General features: G+C 47.1%; 1 protein-coding gene across 9 annotated transcripts in view; it reads right to left on the reverse strand.

Moving 5' to 3' along the window:
• Positions 1–22,265, reverse strand: part of SNED1 (sushi, nidogen and EGF like domains 1) — a 2,618,914-nt gene that overhangs the window by 890,525 nt on the left and 1,706,124 nt on the right. For all 9 annotated transcript variants that reach the window (XM_078665627.1, XM_078665624.1, XM_078665625.1 and 6 more), the window contains one exon: positions 534–647. In XM_078665627.1, the coding sequence (XP_078521753.1) occupies positions 534–647 (114 nt within the window). The remainder of the gene's footprint in view (positions 1–533; positions 648–22,265) is intronic.

The raw sequence follows: 22,265 nt of genomic DNA on the forward strand, positions 1-22,265 counted from the left end.
CAACACATAATGTGTTAACAATCATTTGACAACATTTTTCTAAAGATTCGTGCAGTGATCATTCTAAGGAAGCCAATTGGATGTGTGAGTTGTAAAGAAAAGGTAAATGTGCAAAGAACAAAATATCTTTAAGGAAAGCTAGACACATATAAAAGTCAATACTGAGTCAATTGCAAGCAAGATATCCAGTGTAGTTAGGCTCTAATATTAGCTGTTGTACTTTCCAAACAAGATAGAAAATTATAAATATGCTTCAATAAAAGAGTCGTTGGCAAGTGTAATGTTCACATAGAATATAACAAGGTGTGCATACACTGATGGTTAATTTATTATTTAGAAAGATACCAAACAGATCCTCTATTAAGATCACGAACGGGAAAAGCGCAACATTATGATTAGATTATTGGATCTAAATTTGTCACGCTGAAGTATAGACCTCAGACCTCAAAGGCCCACCTCCTATCTCAACTGTCATGGATCTCATCATGAGGACCACTATCACCCTTTAACTTGCGTTCCACATCTCATCTTACCTTTCTCACAGTTCGTGCCAGTGTGGCCAATCTTACAGGTGCAGGTGTACGATCCGTTAATTGATAAACAGTAGCCTCGGCTACCACAGGGATTCAAGAAGCAAGCATCACTCACTGGACAAATTGAAATGAAAGGGGTAAAGGAGGATGAGTAGGATATCAGGCATAAACAAGAAACACATATACAATTCTTTTCCTGTCTCCACATTAACAAGTTTACATATTGTAAATCAGACAGCTCAATACTAACCAAATGTTTTTTTTAATTACCTCTTAGCAGGTAGCTATCTACCCAGTATCTACAGGTTCTCTTCAGCACCGGTGCATAAATATAGAAATAGCATCTGTGAGAACCTGACAACTACCTAGCCTAATCCCTGGGATGAAAGAGTTAAACGATATCAACTGTAATACTCAACAATTGCAAAGCAAATGGAACATCACAAAAGATTTACTTATTTTCTCCAAGAAGTTTTTCATGGAAAGTGAGATGAGAAATGAGAACTGGGTTGGGTAATACTCCCCTCTGTGTCCTTAATGTAGTTGAAACTTTACTTTACACTAGCTAGGAACTTTTATATTCTTTGCCACAACCATAAGCAAGTATTATGCATGTTCAAAGCTTACTGGCTACCAGAATGCTACTGCCATAACTAGCTTAAAAAGGAACCCCTGGAATGTGCACTTCATCAACCAGACAAACACTTTCACACTTTCTCTCCTACCCCTTCCCTCTCACCCCTACTCCCAGAGAGTGCTTTAGAGGCCACATTCCCTCTGGCAGAGTGAGTCCCAAATCTTGGATCATTAATACCAGCTTCTGGCATTACTCATTGCAACCACCTACCAATGGATGCATACAAAACCACAATAACGTTTGTTTTAGTGAATTCAGGAGCTGAACACTCCCTCTGAAAGGCCTTTGTTCCGCCATCACACTCTCATTTGCTTTAATGCAGTGCACTACGGACAACTTAGGGGCTTCTGGAAAAGCCGGATAGGTGATCAGGTGGGTGTTGGTCTTCGTTCTCATGGCAGTAGAAAACATTATATCCTTCAGAGTAAACATTCTGCCAGAAATGTCAAATGCTCAGACATCCAAAACTCACCTGGTCGAAATCACAGAGGAACATGGGCAATTTAGAATAGAAACTCCTGTCAAGATAATAATATATTCAAACCTAAATTGACATTCCATAGACAGGGATAATGGGGTTCCACAAGATTAAATAACCATACCCCTCTCATGGGTTTGTAACCCATGGGTGTTCTTCAATGGTTACTTCATTAGTGGTAATATGATCAATCACTGACACTTATAGAGCGCGCTACATACCCATAGGGTCTCAAGGCGCTAAGGGGAGGGGGGGGTGCCGCTACTGCTCGAACAGCCAGGTCTTCAGCTTCTTCCTGAAGGAGAGGTGGTCTTGGGTCAGGCGCAGGTCGGTCGGGAGGGAGTTCCAGGTCTTGGCGGCCAGGTAGGAGAAGGACCTTCCTCCTGTGGTTGCTCTCCGGATGCGGGGGACGGCGGCGAGGGCGTGGTTGGCTGAGCGGAGGTGGCGTTTGGGAGCGTAGAAGTTGATCCGGCTGTTGAGGTAGCCCGGGCCTTGGTCGTGTATGGCTTTGTGTGCGTGGGTGAGGAGGCGGAAGGTGATTCTTTTGTTGACGGGGAGCCAGTGAAGGTCTCTCAGATGTCCGGAGATGTGGCTGTGTCGTGGGATGTCGAGGATGAGTCTGGCTGAGGCGTTCTGGATCCGCTGGAGTCTCTTCTGAAGCATGGCGGTGGTGCCGGCGTAGAGGGCGTTGCCGTAGTCCAGTCGGCTAGTGACGAGGGCCTGGGTGACGGTCTTCCTGGTCTCGGTGGGGATCCACCAGAAGATCTTCCGTAGCATGCGTAGGATGTTGAAGCACGCTGAGGAGACGGCGTTGACTTGCCTGGTCATGGAGAGGGAGGAGTCCAGGATGAAGCCCAGGTTGCGTGCATGGTCTGTCGGTTTGGGTGCGGTGCCCAGGGCGGGAGGCCACCAGGAGTCGTCCCAGGCGGAGGGTGAAGAGCCCAGGATGAGGACCTCCGTCTTGTCCGAGTTCAGTTTCAGGCGGCTGGTCGTCATCCACTCGGCTACCTCTTTCATCCCTTCGTGTAGGTTGGCTCTGGCGGTGGCGGGGTCGTTGGTCAGGGAGAGGATCAGCTGGGTGTCGTCGGCGTATGATGTGCCAAAAAAACGAAGTTAAAGGAATTAATCGTCCTGTAAGCTAAACCTTCCTCCACCATTTTAGACAAAAAGTTTAGGATGTACAAAGTGTCTGCTCAGGGCACAAGTCGGGGTACCACGCAGGTGGACGGCATCCCCCCACTTATTTTCGAGGGTTTTTCAGGGTGGACGCCGTCCACCCTGTTCAATCAAAACCGCGTCCACCATTACTGATGAATTATGTTTGCCTCTAGGCTGCGCGTGTGTGCCCGAATGCAGACTTGCTTCCTACAGCGCCCAGACGCTCTGTGGGAGTGCGCTCTCCCCTCGAGAAGCAGAATACATAACAAAAGGGTATCGTCAAAACGTCCCTTTTCAAAGCGGGAGGCGCACCAGGAAGCCCAGTACAGCAATTAAATTACAAAGGGGCTGCTTACAGTTTTCCAAGAGGCCCTTAGCAGGCAGTGTGAAACTAATCCTATGTGAATGTGTTTCACACTGCAATGAGAGGGTGTGGACGTGTCATTACGCCCAGTGTTGCTGAAATTGGAACTGGGGGAGGATTGCGAGGCCGGCACTAGGGTAAGTATATTAATGTTCAAAGAGAGAGGTCCGTGCCTCAAACAGTATGGTAGTAAAAAGGGTTGAAGTTTAGATAAAGAAAAAACTTCACAATGTATAGACTGCAACTGGGATCTGTGAATGATGGTTTGTTTACATAAAAAAACAGAGGAGTCGGAGTCGCATGACCTGGCCTGGCTGGAAGGCAACTTCCCTCCAGTTCAGCAGCCAGATGAGGTAAATAAAAAAGCCAGCTGTGCTCTGCCCATTTGCACTTAGGGGAGTTAGTGATCCAAATCTTTAATTGTGTTTCGTTATTTGCTTGAATTGGAAATAGGAATGTGTGCGTTTTTATTGGGGGTCGCAGGCTTGTGTGGAAAGGTGTTGCATTCCATACTATGGTTTTATTCTAATAAATGTTTTCTATAGTGTGTATGTTCGATCTCCAGACAGGACAAGAATCCTGATCTCTGTCATTGCATTTCTGCCTGTAAACTCAAGGGGTATGGACAGAGTGAATACATCTGACCAGATGCCTGAATAGACCGCAGTAGAGAGATCCAGTTTACCAGAGAGCGTGCTGTATTGTTCATCGCCTGTGTTATGAATTCCATACAAAACTGAGGCCTTCGTGCCAAAACAGGAATATTTTTGATAGCTCAAAACAAACATTTTTTAGATCTGTTTTTGCAGTTGATTCATTCAAGCTACAAAGCATCAGAGTTTGTCATTGGAAAAATAAATACTTTTCATACAAAGCTACTAAATCAAATACACCCTCCTTAACTGACAGAAGCATTGCAGTTACAAATGTGGAGTTCAATATTTGTTTGTCTGTCATAAAATTAATTCCTAGGTGGAAACAGGCACAGCAGCACAAGACAGAGAGTTGTTTCTAACTATTGCATTTTCCTGACTTTCAGAAAGTGGTTTAATAATTCCCTTGAGGGTGAGGGAGACTCTCTGTACATCTTGAAGATCCAGATCACAGACTGCACTGTGGTCTAACAAATCTGAGGTCAGGGTGTGGCTGCTTCATCAAGTGGTCGAGGTGAGCCCGTTTCATCAAGTGGGATTAAGGCGCATTGGAGCCAACTGCCTTCAGAGGGCTCCCCTTGTGTGGGAATGAAAAATTAAGATACTGTGATTCCAGGGATGCACTCTGACTGTTCCTACGGCTTACAGCTAGTGTCTGACTGTTTCGATCATGCTATACCTCAGTGACAGCAAGTTAACTGCTCGCTGCTGACATCAGTCACTAAGGCTAGAAAGCAGGCAGGACTGCCCATGAATGACACGAGAACTTTCAGTGTGACTTGTTAAAACGCATTTTGCTTACTGGAGTGGCCCTCATATGCTGGAAAATATACACCTACTGGGCTTTTGTAGTAGTTTGGTACCACCACTAAGTGGAATCATGAGGTCTTAACTTGCCATAAGGAAACGTTAGGATGTGGGACTGACATAACGTGTCTTCTCCCCACCCCCGAACAAACCCAGCCTCACCACTCACAAACCTCACCAGCCGCCACTGTATTAAAGTTTAAAAAGCACCTTCTGCCTCGTTCCTAGCCACAATAAAAGTGTTACATAGCTTCGGTGATTAATGTTCTACTTGGAGTGAGATCGGAGTTTTGTCTAGTGAAAGTTTTGACTCATTGTTAATATGGGTTAATATGCCTGATGCAAAGGACGTGTACCATACATCACAGACCTGTATTTATGAAGGTAGCTCAGTGGGTTACTGCTTTTGTTAGAGGTATTCTTTAGTTACTTGCAGTTTCTAAGTTAAAATCCTAAAATGGAACAGCGAGCTATCAACTGTAATCAAAGCGCTGCATGCAAACTGCAAGTTATATATTAGAGTGTTATACTTTTTTCCCCAGTCTTCCATTTTTTTATTGTTGCAAAAAAGATTTGTTTGGGTAGAAAACAATTGTTATTATTACAGAGAACTCTCAAGTATGGTGTTACATTTTGAATCCTGTTAAAGGGTGGTTGTAAGGGAATCTGTGCCGGTAGTGGTCATTGGGGGGCGCTAACTGGGCACCACCAGTGCTAAAGCCGGCCCTGGAAACAGGTTCCAGTATTGATACTCAAATGAAGAGCTCCAATACTTTCCAGTCAATGTTGATCAAAAAACTGTAAAAACTACATTAAACATTCATCTTAAAGTATAGGCAAAAAGTTTTAAACCAATCCTCCTTTTTATTTATCATCACAAAGAATACACCTTCAAATACATGACTTCAGGCTTTGCTCTGTACAAAACCCCTGACTTGCCTTTTAGTTCACTAATAGCACTGTCTTTTGGGGGGAGGTGGTGGGGGAGCTGGAACGATTCTCAGGTCTTGTTTGATAAATACTTTGCACATAATCTGAAGTACTAACATGAGGTGCTTTCGATAGTTTACTATAGTCTAACATAATCTGTGCTGCATGATTGACACACCACATTTTTTCAAGGCTTGGCTTGTGTATGGGTTCTTAAGAGCCAGAACAGACCCTTGGCTCCGCTGTCCCTGGTAATTTGGTGTCTCGCCCACCTTTGCCTTTTGCCATAGTCCGGGTCACTGGAATTATGCGTCAGGAGAAGACCAAATTATGCAGCAGGGTGGAATTATGAGGCAAGCAAAGGCAAGTTATGTAGTATAATGCTGCATATTTTATGATAGAGTTACTTTATTATTTTGAAATTTTGCACATGCTAACACTAACTGTATTGTATTGTATTGTTACTTGTATAGCGCATGGCTACCCGGAGGCATCCCAGCGCTGCGCGGGGCTAAGGGGAGGGGGTCTGAGCTTTTATATTAACAGCCAGGTCTTCAACTGTTTTCGGAAGTTCAAATGGTTTGGTTCGCTCCGTAGATGCAGTGGGAGGGCATTCCATAGTCTGGAGGCATTGAGTGAGAAGAGGCTACCGCCACTTCTGGCCTTCTTGATCCTGGGAATCACCGCAACTGGGCAAATGTTTCATCTCATTAGTACCATTTACCACCTAAATACATCCATGTTTAAGCTACTTTAAGTGCATAGTTTATTCAGTCTGATAATATGGCAATCTGGGCTGTATTTGGATAATTAGCAAAATGGCATCTTGGCAATATCTGTAACTGAGGGATAAACATGCTGCCCAAACATGCAGGTCATATAATAGAACGTAGAATATTCTGTAACCTTTACTACCGCTCCCTATGGAGGACAACCCACCCAACGTATAACTCTTTACTGTGTCGATGGGGAACTCTTTAACACAAGTGTATCCATTGGTGAAGTAGATGTGCTTTTGGCAAGACTGAATGCTGAGTGGGCTGTCATATTGTTACAGCCCACTTCGCAAACTTCTTTGTTTTTCAGAAACAAGCCCACAATTCAAGGGTTTGTTTCTGAAAAATAAAAATGTCTCCTACCCACAGGGAGATTTTCCCCTACAAGTGGTGGGCAGTGTTCATTTTTCCTGCCAGGCATGACAGACACTGAGAGTGGTCTGCCTCAGCAAATCTGCCCCAAGTAGGCAGACCTTCAGAGGTACTGACTGGAGCGTCATTTCAGTGGAATGACCTCTGCCTATAACTGTACCCCAGTGGACAATGGTCACACTTGCAGAACCCAGAGACTCTTCCTTCCAGTTACCCGTACCACCCTTTCTTCGGGACGTGGAATAACCAGACTTAACACGTGCTATTATAGGACACTCAGGATGCCGTGATGTCACTTCCTGCCGTGATGTCACTTCCTGATGTGATGTCACTTCCTGTCGTGATGTCACTTCCTGTGACCACGCCTACCTTGGAGAGTCCCCCCACTTCTTTTTTTAGGACTTGTGCCCTGTGTCTGCTTCTATGTAATCCAAATTCGGAGCTACACACCAACGTGGCCATCTCCTCCAAGCAGTGTGCTATTTTTTAACAGTACCTTCTGCCCATGCATGTTGAATAAAGGAGGAAAAGAGTCGGGGAAGGCATGGGATCGCCCTGCGTGCTCTTTAATCCTCCTTGTCTCTGTCATAGCGTGTCTGCCAGCACCAGAGGATGAGTTCATGTCAGAAAATCCACCGGGATCAATTGCAATTTGGAAATGGCAGTTGGGCAGTCTCACAATAACTCCAAAAGTGGTAAGCACCATGCCTGCAATCTCTAAAACAAGGTATTAGAACCAGATTAAACACTGAATATCTTGCTTGTACTGATACTGTGACTATTATTGTGAAGGAGGGGGGAGGAAAACATACCTCACAACCCCCAACCAATCCTGCAATGAAAAATTCCACCACCCTGGCCCCTGGGACCAGGTCTCAGGTGAAGATATAAAGATTACTCTAGCTTGTGACAAGGAAACCTGGACTTTAAAGACGAGGACACAGAAATTGTACAGCATCTCTCTTTAATTGCTACTCCACAATAGAGAAACATTATTATGCCTCACCTTGTATTTGCCTCTTTTAGCTAAAGTTCATGTTCCATCCTCTTTTGTTAGTGCAATTAAATATTTCAGAAGTAGTTCAAGAATATGCAACTTTAAAGGTGATTAAATGTTGAAACTCAGATGGCAAAGTGATAAAACTCAGACAGCCTGTCAAAAGCAGACAGACCATTGGGGTTAGAAGAAGGTAGGTGACCAAAACTAAGGTCTAGACAATGTTAGGAAGCAGCCAAGTGGAGCGTATCCTGGCGAGGAAAAAAGAATCAGTCTAAAAGGAAGAAGTGAGCAGAATCATGGAAAGGACTTTATAAGCCCTAAGCCGAAAAAAGTAAATTGTTAAAGATAAAAGACATTGCAGGAATGGCAGGACAATAAAAAACGAATGGAATAAAATGATATATCACCTATTAGGAGGAGAGCAGAGGGTCGGAGAACATATAAATGCTTCCCATTTGTCTTTAATAAAATATAGAGTTTTGTCATGCAAGCTACGAAAAGCTGCATTTAATGTCAAGGACAAGGAGGCCCATTATATGGAATGTTCAAAGCCTAAAGAGCATAGCATTCACTGCCTGCTCAATAGGCTTGAAGTAGAAGAATGTAGTGTATGGTCACTAGAATGTAGAGTGTGTAGTTAGAATGTCGAATGTGACACGATCTGTAAAGAACTGTTGTCTATACAATTATTGAAAAGAGATGGAGCGGTGAGGAAATGTTATCTTTCAATTTATATTGATGTTTCAACTACCAAAAAGACCATTGTTAGCTAATGAAGAAACTTACTTTTTAGAAGGTTAGGAACAAAGTTTTACATGTGAGAATGAAAACTTGAATGAGAGAATAAATCATGGGAAACGTAAGAAATGATAAAACTCGCCTAGAACAGGGTCACGAATCGATCAGATCTGGTTTGTAGCCACTGACGTTCTCCTCCTGAAACAAGTGCAGATCCTTCCCCTAGGCATCTCTGACCATGCTCTTCTCCTCCTAGAGAAAGACCACTTCAAGGACCCCTGCAACCTATGTGGCGTCTCAAAGTCTGGTATCTTGTGAATCAGGACTGTGCTGACTTTGTAGAGAAGGAAATTAAGGTATTTTTTTACTTAATTGCAATACTGATCGTTCCGCTGGGACCCCAAGGGCATCCAGCAAACCCACCCTGAGAGGCCTGCTCAAGGGATACCTTAGGGGTAAAGAGGCCCACCAACTGGCGCAGGTGACAGACTTTAGATGCCCAGATCCTATCTTCGAAGTGCCCAGCACATTAATGCTTCTCCGGAGATATTAATCGCCAATTGGCACAGGCGAGATCTACACTAAAGCAGATTTCCCTAGAGGAAGCCAGGCAATGCTGGAGGGCATTGACCCAGCGGGTCTATGAACACAGGGACAAGACTAGTAAACTCCTGTATTAGTTGGCAAATTAAGATGCATCATCTAGAATTGTACCGTCAATCCATGATGTTCATGGATACCTCCACAAATGCACACCCAAGGTTATATGCAGCGACACCCATGCCTCTACAGTGGCTTGAATTTCCATTATTAGAGGTGATCACCCTGCCCTCGATGCCCCCATCTTAGGCCCATGACCTTGACCTACCGATCATGACAGGAAATTAGTGAAGCCATATCGGAGTTGAACCCGGCTAGGACCTCCAGAACCAGATGACTTTCTGATCGGATTTCTTAAACGTTATTTGCCCCTGCTACTTCCTCACCTTTTAGCACTCTACACTGAGGTGGTGGACCGTGAATCGTTCTTCCTGGAACTCGTCGTAGGACCATTGTTGTAATACCCAAGACAGATCAACCCACAGACCAATGCTCCTCGTATAGCCCTATATCCTTCATAAACGCTGACGTCAAGGTATTTGCAAAGAATTTAGCAGCTCGACTGTGTCAGGGCCTGTCCAATTTAATCCATCCAGATCAATGGTGGGTTCATGCCAAACAGGAGTACACACCATTGCATACCGAGAATACAACTCGCCCTTTCTCAAGAACATCGACTTGGTGGCTCCCTGGCTTTGCTCCTAATTGATTTTGAGAAGGCAATGATACCATCCCATGAACCTTTTTGAAAGTCATGCTGAGATGCGGGGGCTTTGGGCCTTTCTTCCCTTGACTAATTGGCCTTCTTTACACTACCCCTACCACTCAGGTCCGGGTTAAAGGAGTCCTATCCCTGCCTTTTGTGTTTGCAGAGGCACCTGGCAGGGCTGTCCCCTGTCTCCATTATTATTTGCCCTGGTGATTGAACCTTTGGAGCGCCTCATCTGATGTGATACCAAAACAGGAGGCCCTGAGGTGAGTATAGCTCTCTATGCAGGTGATATCTTGCTATTTCTTGGAGAGCTGCAGCCATCAGGCCCAAGATGCTTTGAGATCCTCCATCTCTATGGAGAGGCCTGATTTAGATCTTGGCGGATAGGATACGCCATCACAAACGTGACCTGTCTGCCATATTATATCCTTTGGCACTTGTAATACAATGGCAGTGATATCTGTCATGTTTGTAAAGTAGTCCATCCGCCAAGATCTAAATCAGGCCCCAAGTCTTTGTTGGCACTGGTTGAAGAGGATATAGGCAGACATTCTTGGTGTCCCACACTCCCGATATGGCATCTCTACTTTCAATACCTAGTTATTTATATCCCCCTCTACCAGATAAACCAGGGACCCTCACAAGTGTAATCGACTGCCTCTAAGCCTCATGGGGCGAGTAGCATTGTTTAAAATGATGTGCCTCCCAAGCAAATTCTCCACACCCAGTTCCTCGAAGATGGTTTCGGATGCTGACATCCAGGGTCACTACCTTCTTCTGGGCAAGGGATCAACACCGAATGACCTTTAATATGTCAGGAAATTCTCGTATGATGGAGAATAGAGGACTGGGAACTATATGGCTATTACCTCGCTGCACAAATAGCTGGGGACGGGACAACCTCACCTAAAATGTACAGTAGCACCTCTAGGGACTACATGATCTCCTAGTCATGTTTTATGGAACCCAGATTCCTCAATCTCTCCCTGACTGCATCTGGGTGACCCTGGTTATTTGGAGTAAAGCACTACATTTCTTTAATGGGGATCACAAACTCACCAGGATGAGGCTGCTGTGGTGAATTATGTGGTTACACCAGGTGGGGAGCCTCCGACTCTTTACGTCTTGGGACAGGATAGGAATTACATATTGTTAGACCTGTCAATGTTAGGGTGGTTTTCCCTGAAACGGATTGCCTGCTTATCTCTTCTTTTTGCTGATTCTTATTGTTGGCCCTAGGTCCACAAGAACAGCGTCAGGGTCTCGACCAACACCGACGACACTCTCAGCACCACCGAACACATGCGCTTCCAGATCCACACAGACCCCAACACCACCCTCAGAGGTACCCTCATCTGCAGACCCCCCGGACCCCGACCCCAATTCAGCGACTCAATCGCCGACTTCATCAGCATGCACACCCTGAGCTCCAGGGACTACATCCTCCTCGGAGACCTGAACTTTCACCTTGAGAACAACAACGACAGCAACTCCACCACCCTGATCGACAACCTCGCCAACCTCGAACTGCGGCAGCTCGTCACAACGCCTACCCATTCGGTCGGCCACACGCTCGACCCTGTCTTCTCCTCAAGCTCCCACGTCTCCTTCAGCCACACCACCGAACTCCTCTGGACCGACCACCGCTGCATCCACTTCACCTTCCAGAAACCCACCACACACCACCGCACCAAACAGATCCCTCACCGCTGCTGGAGCAAAGTCACAGAAGACCAACTACACGCAAACCTCGCTCTCAGTCCACCCACCGACACCTCCAACATCGACGACGACGCCTACAACCTCAGATGCTGGATCAACGACTGCGCCAACACCCTCGTCCCGCTGAAGAAACCTACCCACAGAGACACCAGCAAGAGAGCTAGCTGGTTCACCCCAGGACTCCTAGCCTCCAAGCAAACCTGCCGGAAACTAGAGAAGAAACGGCACAATGAAAAGACACCGGACAGCCTTGCAGCCCACAAAGACGCCATCCGCAAACACCATCACCTCATCAGGTCTGCCAAGAGGACCTCCTTCAAAGACCGCCTCGACAACAATGCACACAACAGCAAGGAGCTCTTCAACATCGTAAAGGAACTCTCCAACCCCAGCTCCAACACCAACGACATCCCGCCGTCGCAAGCCCTGTGGGACTCCCTCGCCACCTTCCTCCTCCGCAAGATCGCTGACATCCACGACAGCTTCAACGCCCAGACAGCCCCAACAGACAGCAACACCATCGACCACGACCCCCTGCCAGCCTGGGTCAACGTGAACATAGATGACACCATCAAGACCATGAGCACAATCCACTCCGGCTCCCCGTCAGACCCACTTCTGCACCACATCTTCAACAAAGCCAGCAGCTCCATCGCACCCCACCTGCGCAACATCATAAATCTCTCCTTCGAGACCGTGACCTTCCCAGAGAACTGGAAACACGCAGAGATCAACGCCCTACTCAAAAAACTAAAGGCGGACCCGAGAGACCTCAAGAACTTCCAGCCCATCTTCCTGCTTCCGTTCCCAGCCAAGGTCATCGAGAAGATCGTCAACAGTCAGCTAACCCAATACCTCGAAGAAAACAGCATCCTGGACCCATCCCAGTCAGGGTTCCGCAGCAACCACAGCACCGAGACTGCCCTCATCGCCGCCACCGACGACATCAGGATCCTGCTAGACAACGGTGAGACAGCGGCCCTCATCCTCCTGGACTTCTTCGCCGCCGTCGACACCGTCTGCCACCGCACACTACGCACACGCCTCCACAACGCAGGGATCCGAGACAAAGCCCTGGAATGGACCACCTCCTTCCTCTCCGGCAGAACCCAGAGCGTCCGCCTCCCCCATTCCGATCCGAAGCCTCCAACTTCATCTGCGGCGTACCTCAGGGATCATCCCTCATTCCGACACTGTTCAACATCTACATGGCCCCCGCTCGCACAAGTCGCTCGACAGCATGACCTCAACGTAATCTCCTACGCCGACGACACTCAACTAATCCTCTCCCTCACTAAGGACCCTCTCACCGCCAAATCCAACCTCCACAAAGAAATTAAGTCCGTCGCCGACTGGATGAAGGTCAGCCGACTGAAGCTGAACTCGGACAAGACGGAGGTCCTCATCCTCGGCTCCAGCCCTTCAGCCTGGGCTGACTCCTGGTGGCCTATGGCACTGGGAGCTGCCCAAACACCCACCGACCACGCACGCAACCTGGGAGTCATCCTCGACTCAACACTCTCCATGACCAAGAAAGTCAACGCCGTCTCCTCCTCCTGCTTCAACACCCTCCGTATGCTCCGCAAGATCTACAGGTGGATTCCGGCAAATACAAGAAGAACAGTCACCCAGGCAGACTCAACTATGGAAACGCCCTCTATGCGGGAGCCCAGGCCAAGCTCATCAAACGACTGCAACGCATTCAAAACGCCTCAGCATGCCTGATCCTCGATGTACCACACCACATCCACATCACCCCCACCTGAGAACCCTGCACTGGCTCCCCGTCAACAAGAGGATTTCCTTCAAGCTCCTCATCCAGGCACACAAGGCACTCCACAAGACCGGCCGAGCCTACCTCAACAGACGACTCTTCTTCTACATCCCCAACCGCTAGCTCCGTTCCGCCGACCTCGCCACCATCCCTCGCATCCGGAGAACAACCAGCGGCGGCAGATCCTTCTCCCACCTCGCCGCCAAGATCTGGAACACCCTCCCACTGAGCCTACGACAGACCCAAGACCTGCTAACCTTCAGGAGGCTACTCAAGACCTGGCTGTTTGACCAGTAGCGCCCGCCTCTTTTTCCCCAGCGCCTTGAGACCCTCACGGGTAAGTAGTGCGCTCTACAAATTCTTGATTGATTTGGCTCTGAGGCCTTTGCTACTGCTGACCAGTGCTAAAGTGCATGTGCTTCTCCCCTAAACATGGTTACATTGGTGTATACACCATTGGCATATTTAATTTACTAGTAAGTCCCTTGTAAAGTGGTATACCATATACCCAGGGCATGTAAATTAAATGCTACTTGTGGGCCTGCAGCACTAATTGTGCCACCCACACAAGTAACCCTTTAAACATGTCTCAGGCTTGGCACTGCAGAGCCTGTGTGTGCAGTTTTACTGCCACTTTGAATTGGTATTCAAAACCCCATGCCAAGCCCTAAACTACCCTTTTATTACACATACATCACCCATAAGGTAGGCCCCATGTAGCCCATAGGGCAGTGTGCTGTGTAAGTAAAAGGTAAGGCATGTACTTTTAGGATTTGCATGTCTCGATAGTGAAAAACACCTACATTTGTTTTCATTACTGCGAGGCCTATGCCTCTCATAGATTAAACTGGAAATTCCTTAATACACTTTTTAGATGTAATTCCTGATTAGAAGGGAGTAGCTGTGTCATGTCTTATGTCTTTGGAATGTATGTATGATAAATCCTCTTTACCGGTAAAGTTGGATTTAACCATACTATTTTAGAAATGCCACTTTTAGAAAGCAAATATTTCTCTGCGCTTACATCTCTGTGTGCTTGTGGCCTCTGTCCAAAATATGTCAGGGGTGGGTGACACCTTGTGCAATCCCTCCAGACAGTCACATACACAGGAAGGTTAGGTCTGTCTGAGTACTCATCTGCATTCTGATGTCTCTTCCTTGGCAGGAAGAGAGGGAGGAGCTGACACGCCTAAATTGGCGAAGCCCGGTTCCCAAACAAAGGGCTTATTATCTCCTACAGCTAGTCTGGAGCCAGAGCTGAGAGAAAAGGGAGTCTATACACTTCAAAGACCCTTCTTTGAAGTCACCACCCACTGCAATGACACAACTGGGTATACATACTGGGTCTCTAACCTTATCAAATTGGACACTTCTGGACTTGTAACTGAACTGTGTCAGAAGAACTGCTGTGCTGCTTCAAGGACTGACATTTTGCTGGACTGCTGATCTGGAAGACATGCTTTCCTGCTGTACTGCCTTGCTGCCTGCTGCTCTCTGACCTGCTGCTGTGGAAGAGCATGACTCTGCCCAGCAACTAAAGTGATCTCCAAGGGCTTGTTGTCTTGCCTCGTCATGCTTGCGACTCAGGGCCATCAAAGTCTCTACATCTGCTCCTGTGCCTGTTTTTTTTTTAATCTTTATAACTTTTCTGAGATATGGAGAATCACAGTTATTCTTATAGTGCATTATGCATAACATTAATAACAATTTAACGTCCACTGTGCTGCAAATATCGATCGCAGGGTACATTGTTCATCCATCTCGATAGTATACATCATCATCAGTACATTCTATACACATCAGTAATGCAGTACATGGTGTTAGGCATAAACAGGCAGTGACATCTCATGGCATTGCATATCAGAGGACGTACATGTTAGCAATCCATTATGTATCAGAAAGCAGTACAGTTGGTCATGCATCCCGGTCCTGGGCCCGTTTAGCAGTACCAGTGTCTTTTCCAGAGAGTCTGTAGCAAAAGATGTCACTCCGAACCCTCCCCAGCTTCCAACACATGAACAATCCCCTGTGAGGACATCACCGATTCCCTGTCTGCAGTTCGTGAAAGATAGGCTTGTAGTGGCCCTCATATATCTCTGGGTCTAGAGGCCATTGGCTGTGTTTCTGCGTGAATAGTATTCTGCTCTTGACAAAATATAACATCCTGTAGCCATGCCTTGAACTTCGGAGCCCTTCCCCTACCCCAACGACAGGCCAGTCTGCGTTTTGCTGACAGTAGAGTAGTATCTAAAAACTTCCTACAATGTTTAGGTATCTGTGCAGTGTACCCCAGCAGCACAAGCAGTGGGTCTCTCTCCAATACAATCTCCAGCATGCTCTCAAGGGCCTCATGTATTTGTGACCAATACTCCCATATACCGGGGCACTCCCAAGCCAGGTGCATGAATCCCGCCCCAGCGCATTTACATCTTTTGCAGCGGTCATTGTCTGATAACTTAAATCTATACTTTTTGGTGTAATACAGCCGTTGTAAAAACTTGAAATGAATAATTTTGAACCGACAACTAGCTGAGATACATCCCGTGATCTTACAACAGTATAACCATTGATCATCAGATATGTCTTGTCCAATATCCCCACTCCAGTGTAGACGAGCCGAGCTTTCAACCTCCGACTGATGTGCCCCAATACTGCTGTATATACCAGACACCAAATGTTTCCCGTCTGTGGAACTTAACATGAGTTGCAGTGGGGGCAGTGTGTCCGGTTCGCGAGGGAAGTCAGGCAGAACTCCCCTCAGCCCCTGTTTCAGCCGCACATATAAAAAAAACTCCAGCGGTGTGGGACGCGCGTCCCCAAAAAATAGATCCTTGGACCGGAACATTCCCCCCATGAATAGATCACCCCACGTGGTGATGTTAAGCCTTCTGGACATCGCCTGAAACCCCCTTTCCTGCAATAGGACCAAGTTCGGGTGATAGGCGAGTGGGAGCCGTGGAGAATATATAAGTGTAACCTGTAGGATTTTAGCCATGCACTGCCAAGCATCAGCCGTACATGTTACCGTAGTGGGCGGAGTCTCCAGCACTCCAGCAGGTCCGTGTATAATACCATTTAGGGGAAGGGGATGGGCCAGCCAGTCATCAGTTGCTGTCTGAGGTAAAAAAGGTACCGGCATGATCCAGTGATATGCAGAATGAGCCTGTGCACTAATATAATAAACCTCAAAATCAGGAACATCAAACCCACCCCTATCATAAGGTTGTGTAACGACCAACCATTTCAATCGTGGCTGCTTACCACCCCACAGTAGTCGAATAAGTTTTGTCCGCAGAGTTTTGAAGAAAAATATACCAGGGTAATAGGGGATATTAAGAAATAAATATAAAAATTGGGGTAGAATTACGATTTTTATGAGCGAGGCTCTGCCTGCCATAGATAGCGGCAGTGAAATCCAGTGCGTGATGTTAGCTGTCAATTTCGTGATCGCTGTGCCGAAGTTTAGTCTAAGCGTTTCGTCCCTGTCTCTAAAGACCTGTATCCCCAGGTATCGAAGGTCAGCATGACACCATTCGAGAGGAAAGTCCAAGGGGAAGTTAGGGACCGCAGGTGTGAGCGGGAAGAATTGTGATTTGTTCCAATTTATTTGGACCCCGAAAGCCCGCCAAATACCAGGAATTCTCGCAGCAGGGGTTTCTGATATGGGTCTACAATATATAGCGTAACATCGTCAGCATACAATGATATTAGAACTTGACGCTGAAAACACTTGAACGCCCTGTCTTTATGAAGTTGTCGCAGTCTACACGCCAAGGGCTCTATCGCTATGGCAAAAAGTAGTGGGGAAAGCGGGCATCCCTGCCGAGTCCCCGCGATATGGAAAGGGATGAGGACAGATGTCCATTGATCAGTACCTTAGCAGTAGGCTGATGGTACAGTAGTTGTATCCATGAAATGAACATCTTGGGAAACCCCATTCTGTGTAGAACTGCAAATAAATAATTCCACTCCACAGGTCGAATGCCTTCGAGGCGTCAAGAAACACTGCCGCTACTGGGAATTCCGGCGCCACCATCTGTATTAAAGAGAATAATGTGCGCAGATTGTGATTAGTGGCCCTACCCGGGACAAAACCAGATTGATCTGGGAGTATGATCTTAGTCATCAGGGGGAACAATCGATTCGCCAATACTTTAGCTAATATTTTTGTGTTGCTGTTAATGAGGGACAACGGGCGATAGAAATCACAGACCGTGGGGGGTTTCCCACGATTTCAATAGGGACCTGATGACCACCTCTCGCATTGACGGTGGGAGTATCCCCATCACAAGGGATTCTTCGAACACCTACCGCAACACTGGCGCCATGATGTCGACGTAACACTTGTAGGACTCAGCAGGCAAACCATGGAGGCCAGGTGCCTTTCCAGTCTTCAGTGACATAATAGCCTCTCTTATCTCGTCTATTTCTATTGGGGCACTCTGGAACTCCCTGTGTATATCACACAGCCAACATAATGCAATATCACCCATGAACCCTTCAAGATCCATCTAATCACTAGACTGTGTAGTGTATAAGCCGGAATAGTGTGATGTGAAAATGTCCATTATCCCTGAGGTATCACGACTTGTCTCCCCATCCGGATTACAAATCTCCAACACACTGGTGTTAAATCGTGGACATTGTGTAATTTCGGATAAGACTTTCCCCGGCCGCTCCCCCTCTCCGTATCTGCACGCCACCCAGTAGCGCCCCCGAAATTCGGAGAGTTTGACCCTGAAGTCTCTGTGTGCTTGTCCTGTGTCCCCCCGCACCATTAAGTCCTCCAACCTCCTCAGATCGCGCTCTAAGGTGCGCAGCGTACGCTGTATGTCTTTCAACACTCCAAAGCTTTTAGACAGGCAATAACCTCGGATTGTGACTTTAAACGCCTCCCACAGTACCTTTATACTATCCACTGACCACTTGTTACGTTAGAAAAAATCGGTAATTTCCTCCCCAAGCTCGGCCTTAAAAACCGCATCTAATAAGGCAGCCGGTTGCAAGCGCCATGTCGGTCTAGGCCTATCAAATCCAGGCATACTAAAGGTAACCTTAACAGGGCAGTGGTCCGAGTACGTCCTCGGTAGATGTATAGCCGCACAGAGGCCTACACTCAACCCTCGAGAGATTAGACAATAATCTAGCCGTGCCCATGTGCCCGTATATGATGTGAAGTGAGTGCCTTCCCTTCGTGTAGGATGCAGTCTCCTCCAGCTATCTACTAGGTCCCCTTCCTCCACTATAGCATTCAACATGTCGCAAGACTTGTTGTGATAATGTGCTACACCATCAGCCCTATCCTGGGCAGGGACCATTGCTACATTAAAATCCCCCCCCCCAAATAACATGCATAGACCCTATCTCCAATATTTTACCCCACACAGTGGTAAAGAAGTCTGGTGTGTCCACATTGGGGGCATAACAATTTGCGATGGTCACAGAGTCCCTACCCAGTCTATCCCATACTATAACAAATCTTCCCAGGAGGTCAGATAGCACTCCCGCAAACGCAAAGGGGACATTTTTTTAAATCAAGATAGCAGCACCCCTGGCGTATGAGGAAAAGGAAGAGAATGCGCGGACACATGCCCATCTACTGGCAAAGGTATTGTGAGATTGTGGATGTAGACGTGTCTCCTGTAGCAATGGCACCTGTATGTGCTGTCTATCCAGGGAAGCCAGTATCTGTCTGCGTTTACTTGTGTCATTTAATCCTCTAATATTCCAGGATAGCACCGTCAATTCTGATTCACCCCCCATCCCCGCCATACTGTCTTGTGTATCCTTGTTGATGAGCCATTATTACAGTGGATTGCATTACGCCTGTCTGCAACCTGCCATATTGTAGAGTGATATAATGCACATAACTGTCATATACATAACATAGTTCCCGCTTGCCGCCTCCCCCCACCCACTGAAGCATCCCAAATATGCCAGTAACAATCCATACCACCCCCCTCCCCCATAACAACCCAAAAAAACAATACAATAGGGGTATTCCCATTGGGGGATTCCCACCAGGTGACTCACATGTACCTCGTGCCTAAATAGGAGACCTACTATACTGTTCAGTCTCCACCGTAGGCAGCAAGGGTGTCCGGTTCATCTCAGCCTTAGTGTGGCACCTGACTGTATCAGCACCAACCATCCTCCTACTATTATCATACAGTCAAAGCATGAACAGAAAAGAAGCAAAGAACTTCATAGATTTACATGTAGCAACAATCTTCAGCTCAGTTCCATGACAGCCCGTGCCAATGTAAATTCTGAATCCTTCATCAATCTCAAAGGGGATAATTCCACGTCAGATAATTGCGCTTCCATCACATCGTCTCGCTCAGGAGTTGCAGTTTTTCGGCTTTTAAGTTTCTTCAGGAATTCCTCCACTTGTTTCGGCGTTGTGTAAATTGTTTGTTTTCCCTGATGTGTAACCCGCAGGCGTGCCGGGTACAACAGGGCATAATCCACCTGCGCCTGTCTCAGCTTCTGTTTCACAACATAGAACTTTCATCTCTCCTCCTGCACCCGAGTCGTGAAATCAGGGAAAATAGTGAAGGAGAGTGAAGGAGACGCCATTGTAATTTAGCTGTTTCTTCTCTCTCGCCACCTTCAATACCGCATCTCTGTCCCTGTAATTAAGGAGTCGCGCTATAATGGGCCTGGGCGCGCTCCCAGGCAGAGGTCTCGGGCCTAGGGATCTATGGGCCCTCTCTACAATAAACTGCGAAGAAAGTACACCCAAATCAGTGACCGCAATCAGCATTTTTTCAACGTATATCTCCAGACATCCCGTGTTGGTACTCTCGGGAACGCCTAAAATGCGTATATTATTCCGGCGGCTACGGGCTTCAATGTCCTCATTCTTTGTGTCTATGATCCTCATTAGTTTATCCATATGGGTCACCGCAGTTTTCAATTGTTCTGTGACATCCTCTGCGTCCGATATCCTTTGTTCCGCTTCCTTAATGCGCGTATCGTGGCCCTCCAGCTTTCGCGCAATGGCATCCATTCTGGTAGTAAGTGTGTCCACCTTGTCTCCTATCGTTGTGAAGCCTTGACGCATTTCCGCAAGTAATGTTTGCATATCACTACTGGCCCCAGTATTCTGTGTGGCATCCGTTTCTTTCGCGCCATTGCCGCCCTCCGCATCTGGCTGTCTTGTATTTTTCTTGGCCTCAAACGTGAGGCGCGGTTGCCGTGCGTCCAACATTCCCAGGATATAACGATGGGCCCAGGAAGCGTATCGTATATCCCCGTTACACTGAGTGCGCTTCAATACTTAGCACAAGCACCAGTTTGTAGCTTCAACTGCAGTAGTACCCCTATCGCGTCAGGGAACGTTTCAGCGGGTGTCAACTGATAGAGGCCAGTATCGTACTATACTGCCTGCAGGGCCCCCAGCACCCTAATCTTTCAGTGCAATTCCAACGTCTCAATGCGCAACAACAGTGCGCTGTTCACCAGGGCTCCGGAATCAGTTCTCCACTTGCAATCCTGATCAACAACAATGCCCAGACACCGCACTGCCTAGGCTCTCAGTTCCACTCGTCCGGGATGCCCAATTACATATCTCCACAAGTATTCAGTGATAGTACATATTCCCAGCCGTCTGGAGGTACAGTAGCATATGCAGTTAACGTTGTCCAAAGCGCGTGGAGGACTCCCGGCGCCCTACAGTTCACTCCGCGCACACATTTTCAGCGCCAGCAATCAAACATTAGGTCCTGGGATTTCGGCAGCTCCCACCTCAAAAGCCGATTCACAGCACTTTCCTACCGTCACGGCGCCAGCAGCTATCGTTTTCTGCCGTCAGTGTGCCCAATCGCTTGCCTTTTAGGAAATGTCCCACAACAGGGCTCTATGCTTCAGCACTATCGTTGCTCCGCCGCGTCAGCCGCAATGTTGTCTCAGACGAGTTGTCACTCACCAGTCACAGCTTCGTTAACTCGTCAATTCCAGGTCCTGGGGGGGTAGGGGGTTAACAACCCTTCAGCCCCCGAGTCCGCTCATAGCTGGCGTCCCGCTGCACCCGTCTTTTCTCTCCAGCAGGCGCGGACAGTGGCTTGAGGCACATGTACCCATGTGGCCCACACACCTCGTGGCATCCACGGCACTTTCGTAGCTCTCTCTCCCGGACCTCAGTTACCCGGCGCTCAGACAACCACCTCGTTCCACAGTTCACTGTACCTGTAAATCCGCCGTCCCGCCACAGAGGGGAATGACTGCAGCACGCCTCGTATCCCGAGCGCTTCGCACAACGTAGGCGCTTACTGCTCTAAGTGCTAGAAACCTTTATTCTGTAAAAATGAATGTCTCGCATTCTACTTATTCGATTTTTGTTGTTTTGGTCTTCATTTATTTATTAAATTATTGTTGATTTTTTTTAAAACCTGTGTGGAGTCTTATTGTGGTGTTTTCATTGCGTTACTGTGTGTACATGTTGCACAAGTACTTTACACATTGCCTCTTTAGATAAGCCTGACTGCTCTGAGTCAAGCTACCAAAGGGTGAGTATAGGTAATCTTTTAGTGTGCATATAGATAACCCTGACTAGGACTGTGGATCCTGCTTGGACAGAGAGCATACCTCTGCTTGCCAGATATTGGATTTCTAAATTTGCTGATCAGTGGTGAGGGTGGGACTTGGATTTGTGCAATACCATATAGTAACTCAATGTTCACTACTACTCTATATTAAAGATCAATTTGAACCTTTTTCAATTCTCCCTAAATTGGCTTTTTGATTTTTTGCTAAAAAACATGTCTCTATCTAGAGAAGCAGAATCTGAACCTGCATTGATTGATTTTGAGTTGACCAATTTGGAGACCTACACTATGGTTCAACTCAAACAATTTTGCAAGGGGGTTCAACTGTCCACTAACGGCTTCAACCTGAAGGTGGTGCTGCAAAAGGCACTGATTGCCTGGGCAGAGGCCTGTTTTTGTTTTTTAAATACACTGTATTGCTGTTGAGAGAAACTAGGGTTCCTGGTACAATAGGAAACAGAT

This window comes from Lissotriton helveticus, chromosome 11, assembly GCF_964261635.1.
Source record: "Lissotriton helveticus chromosome 11, aLisHel1.1, whole genome shotgun sequence".
NCBI classification, from domain to species: domain Eukaryota; kingdom Metazoa; phylum Chordata; class Amphibia; order Caudata; family Salamandridae; genus Lissotriton; species Lissotriton helveticus.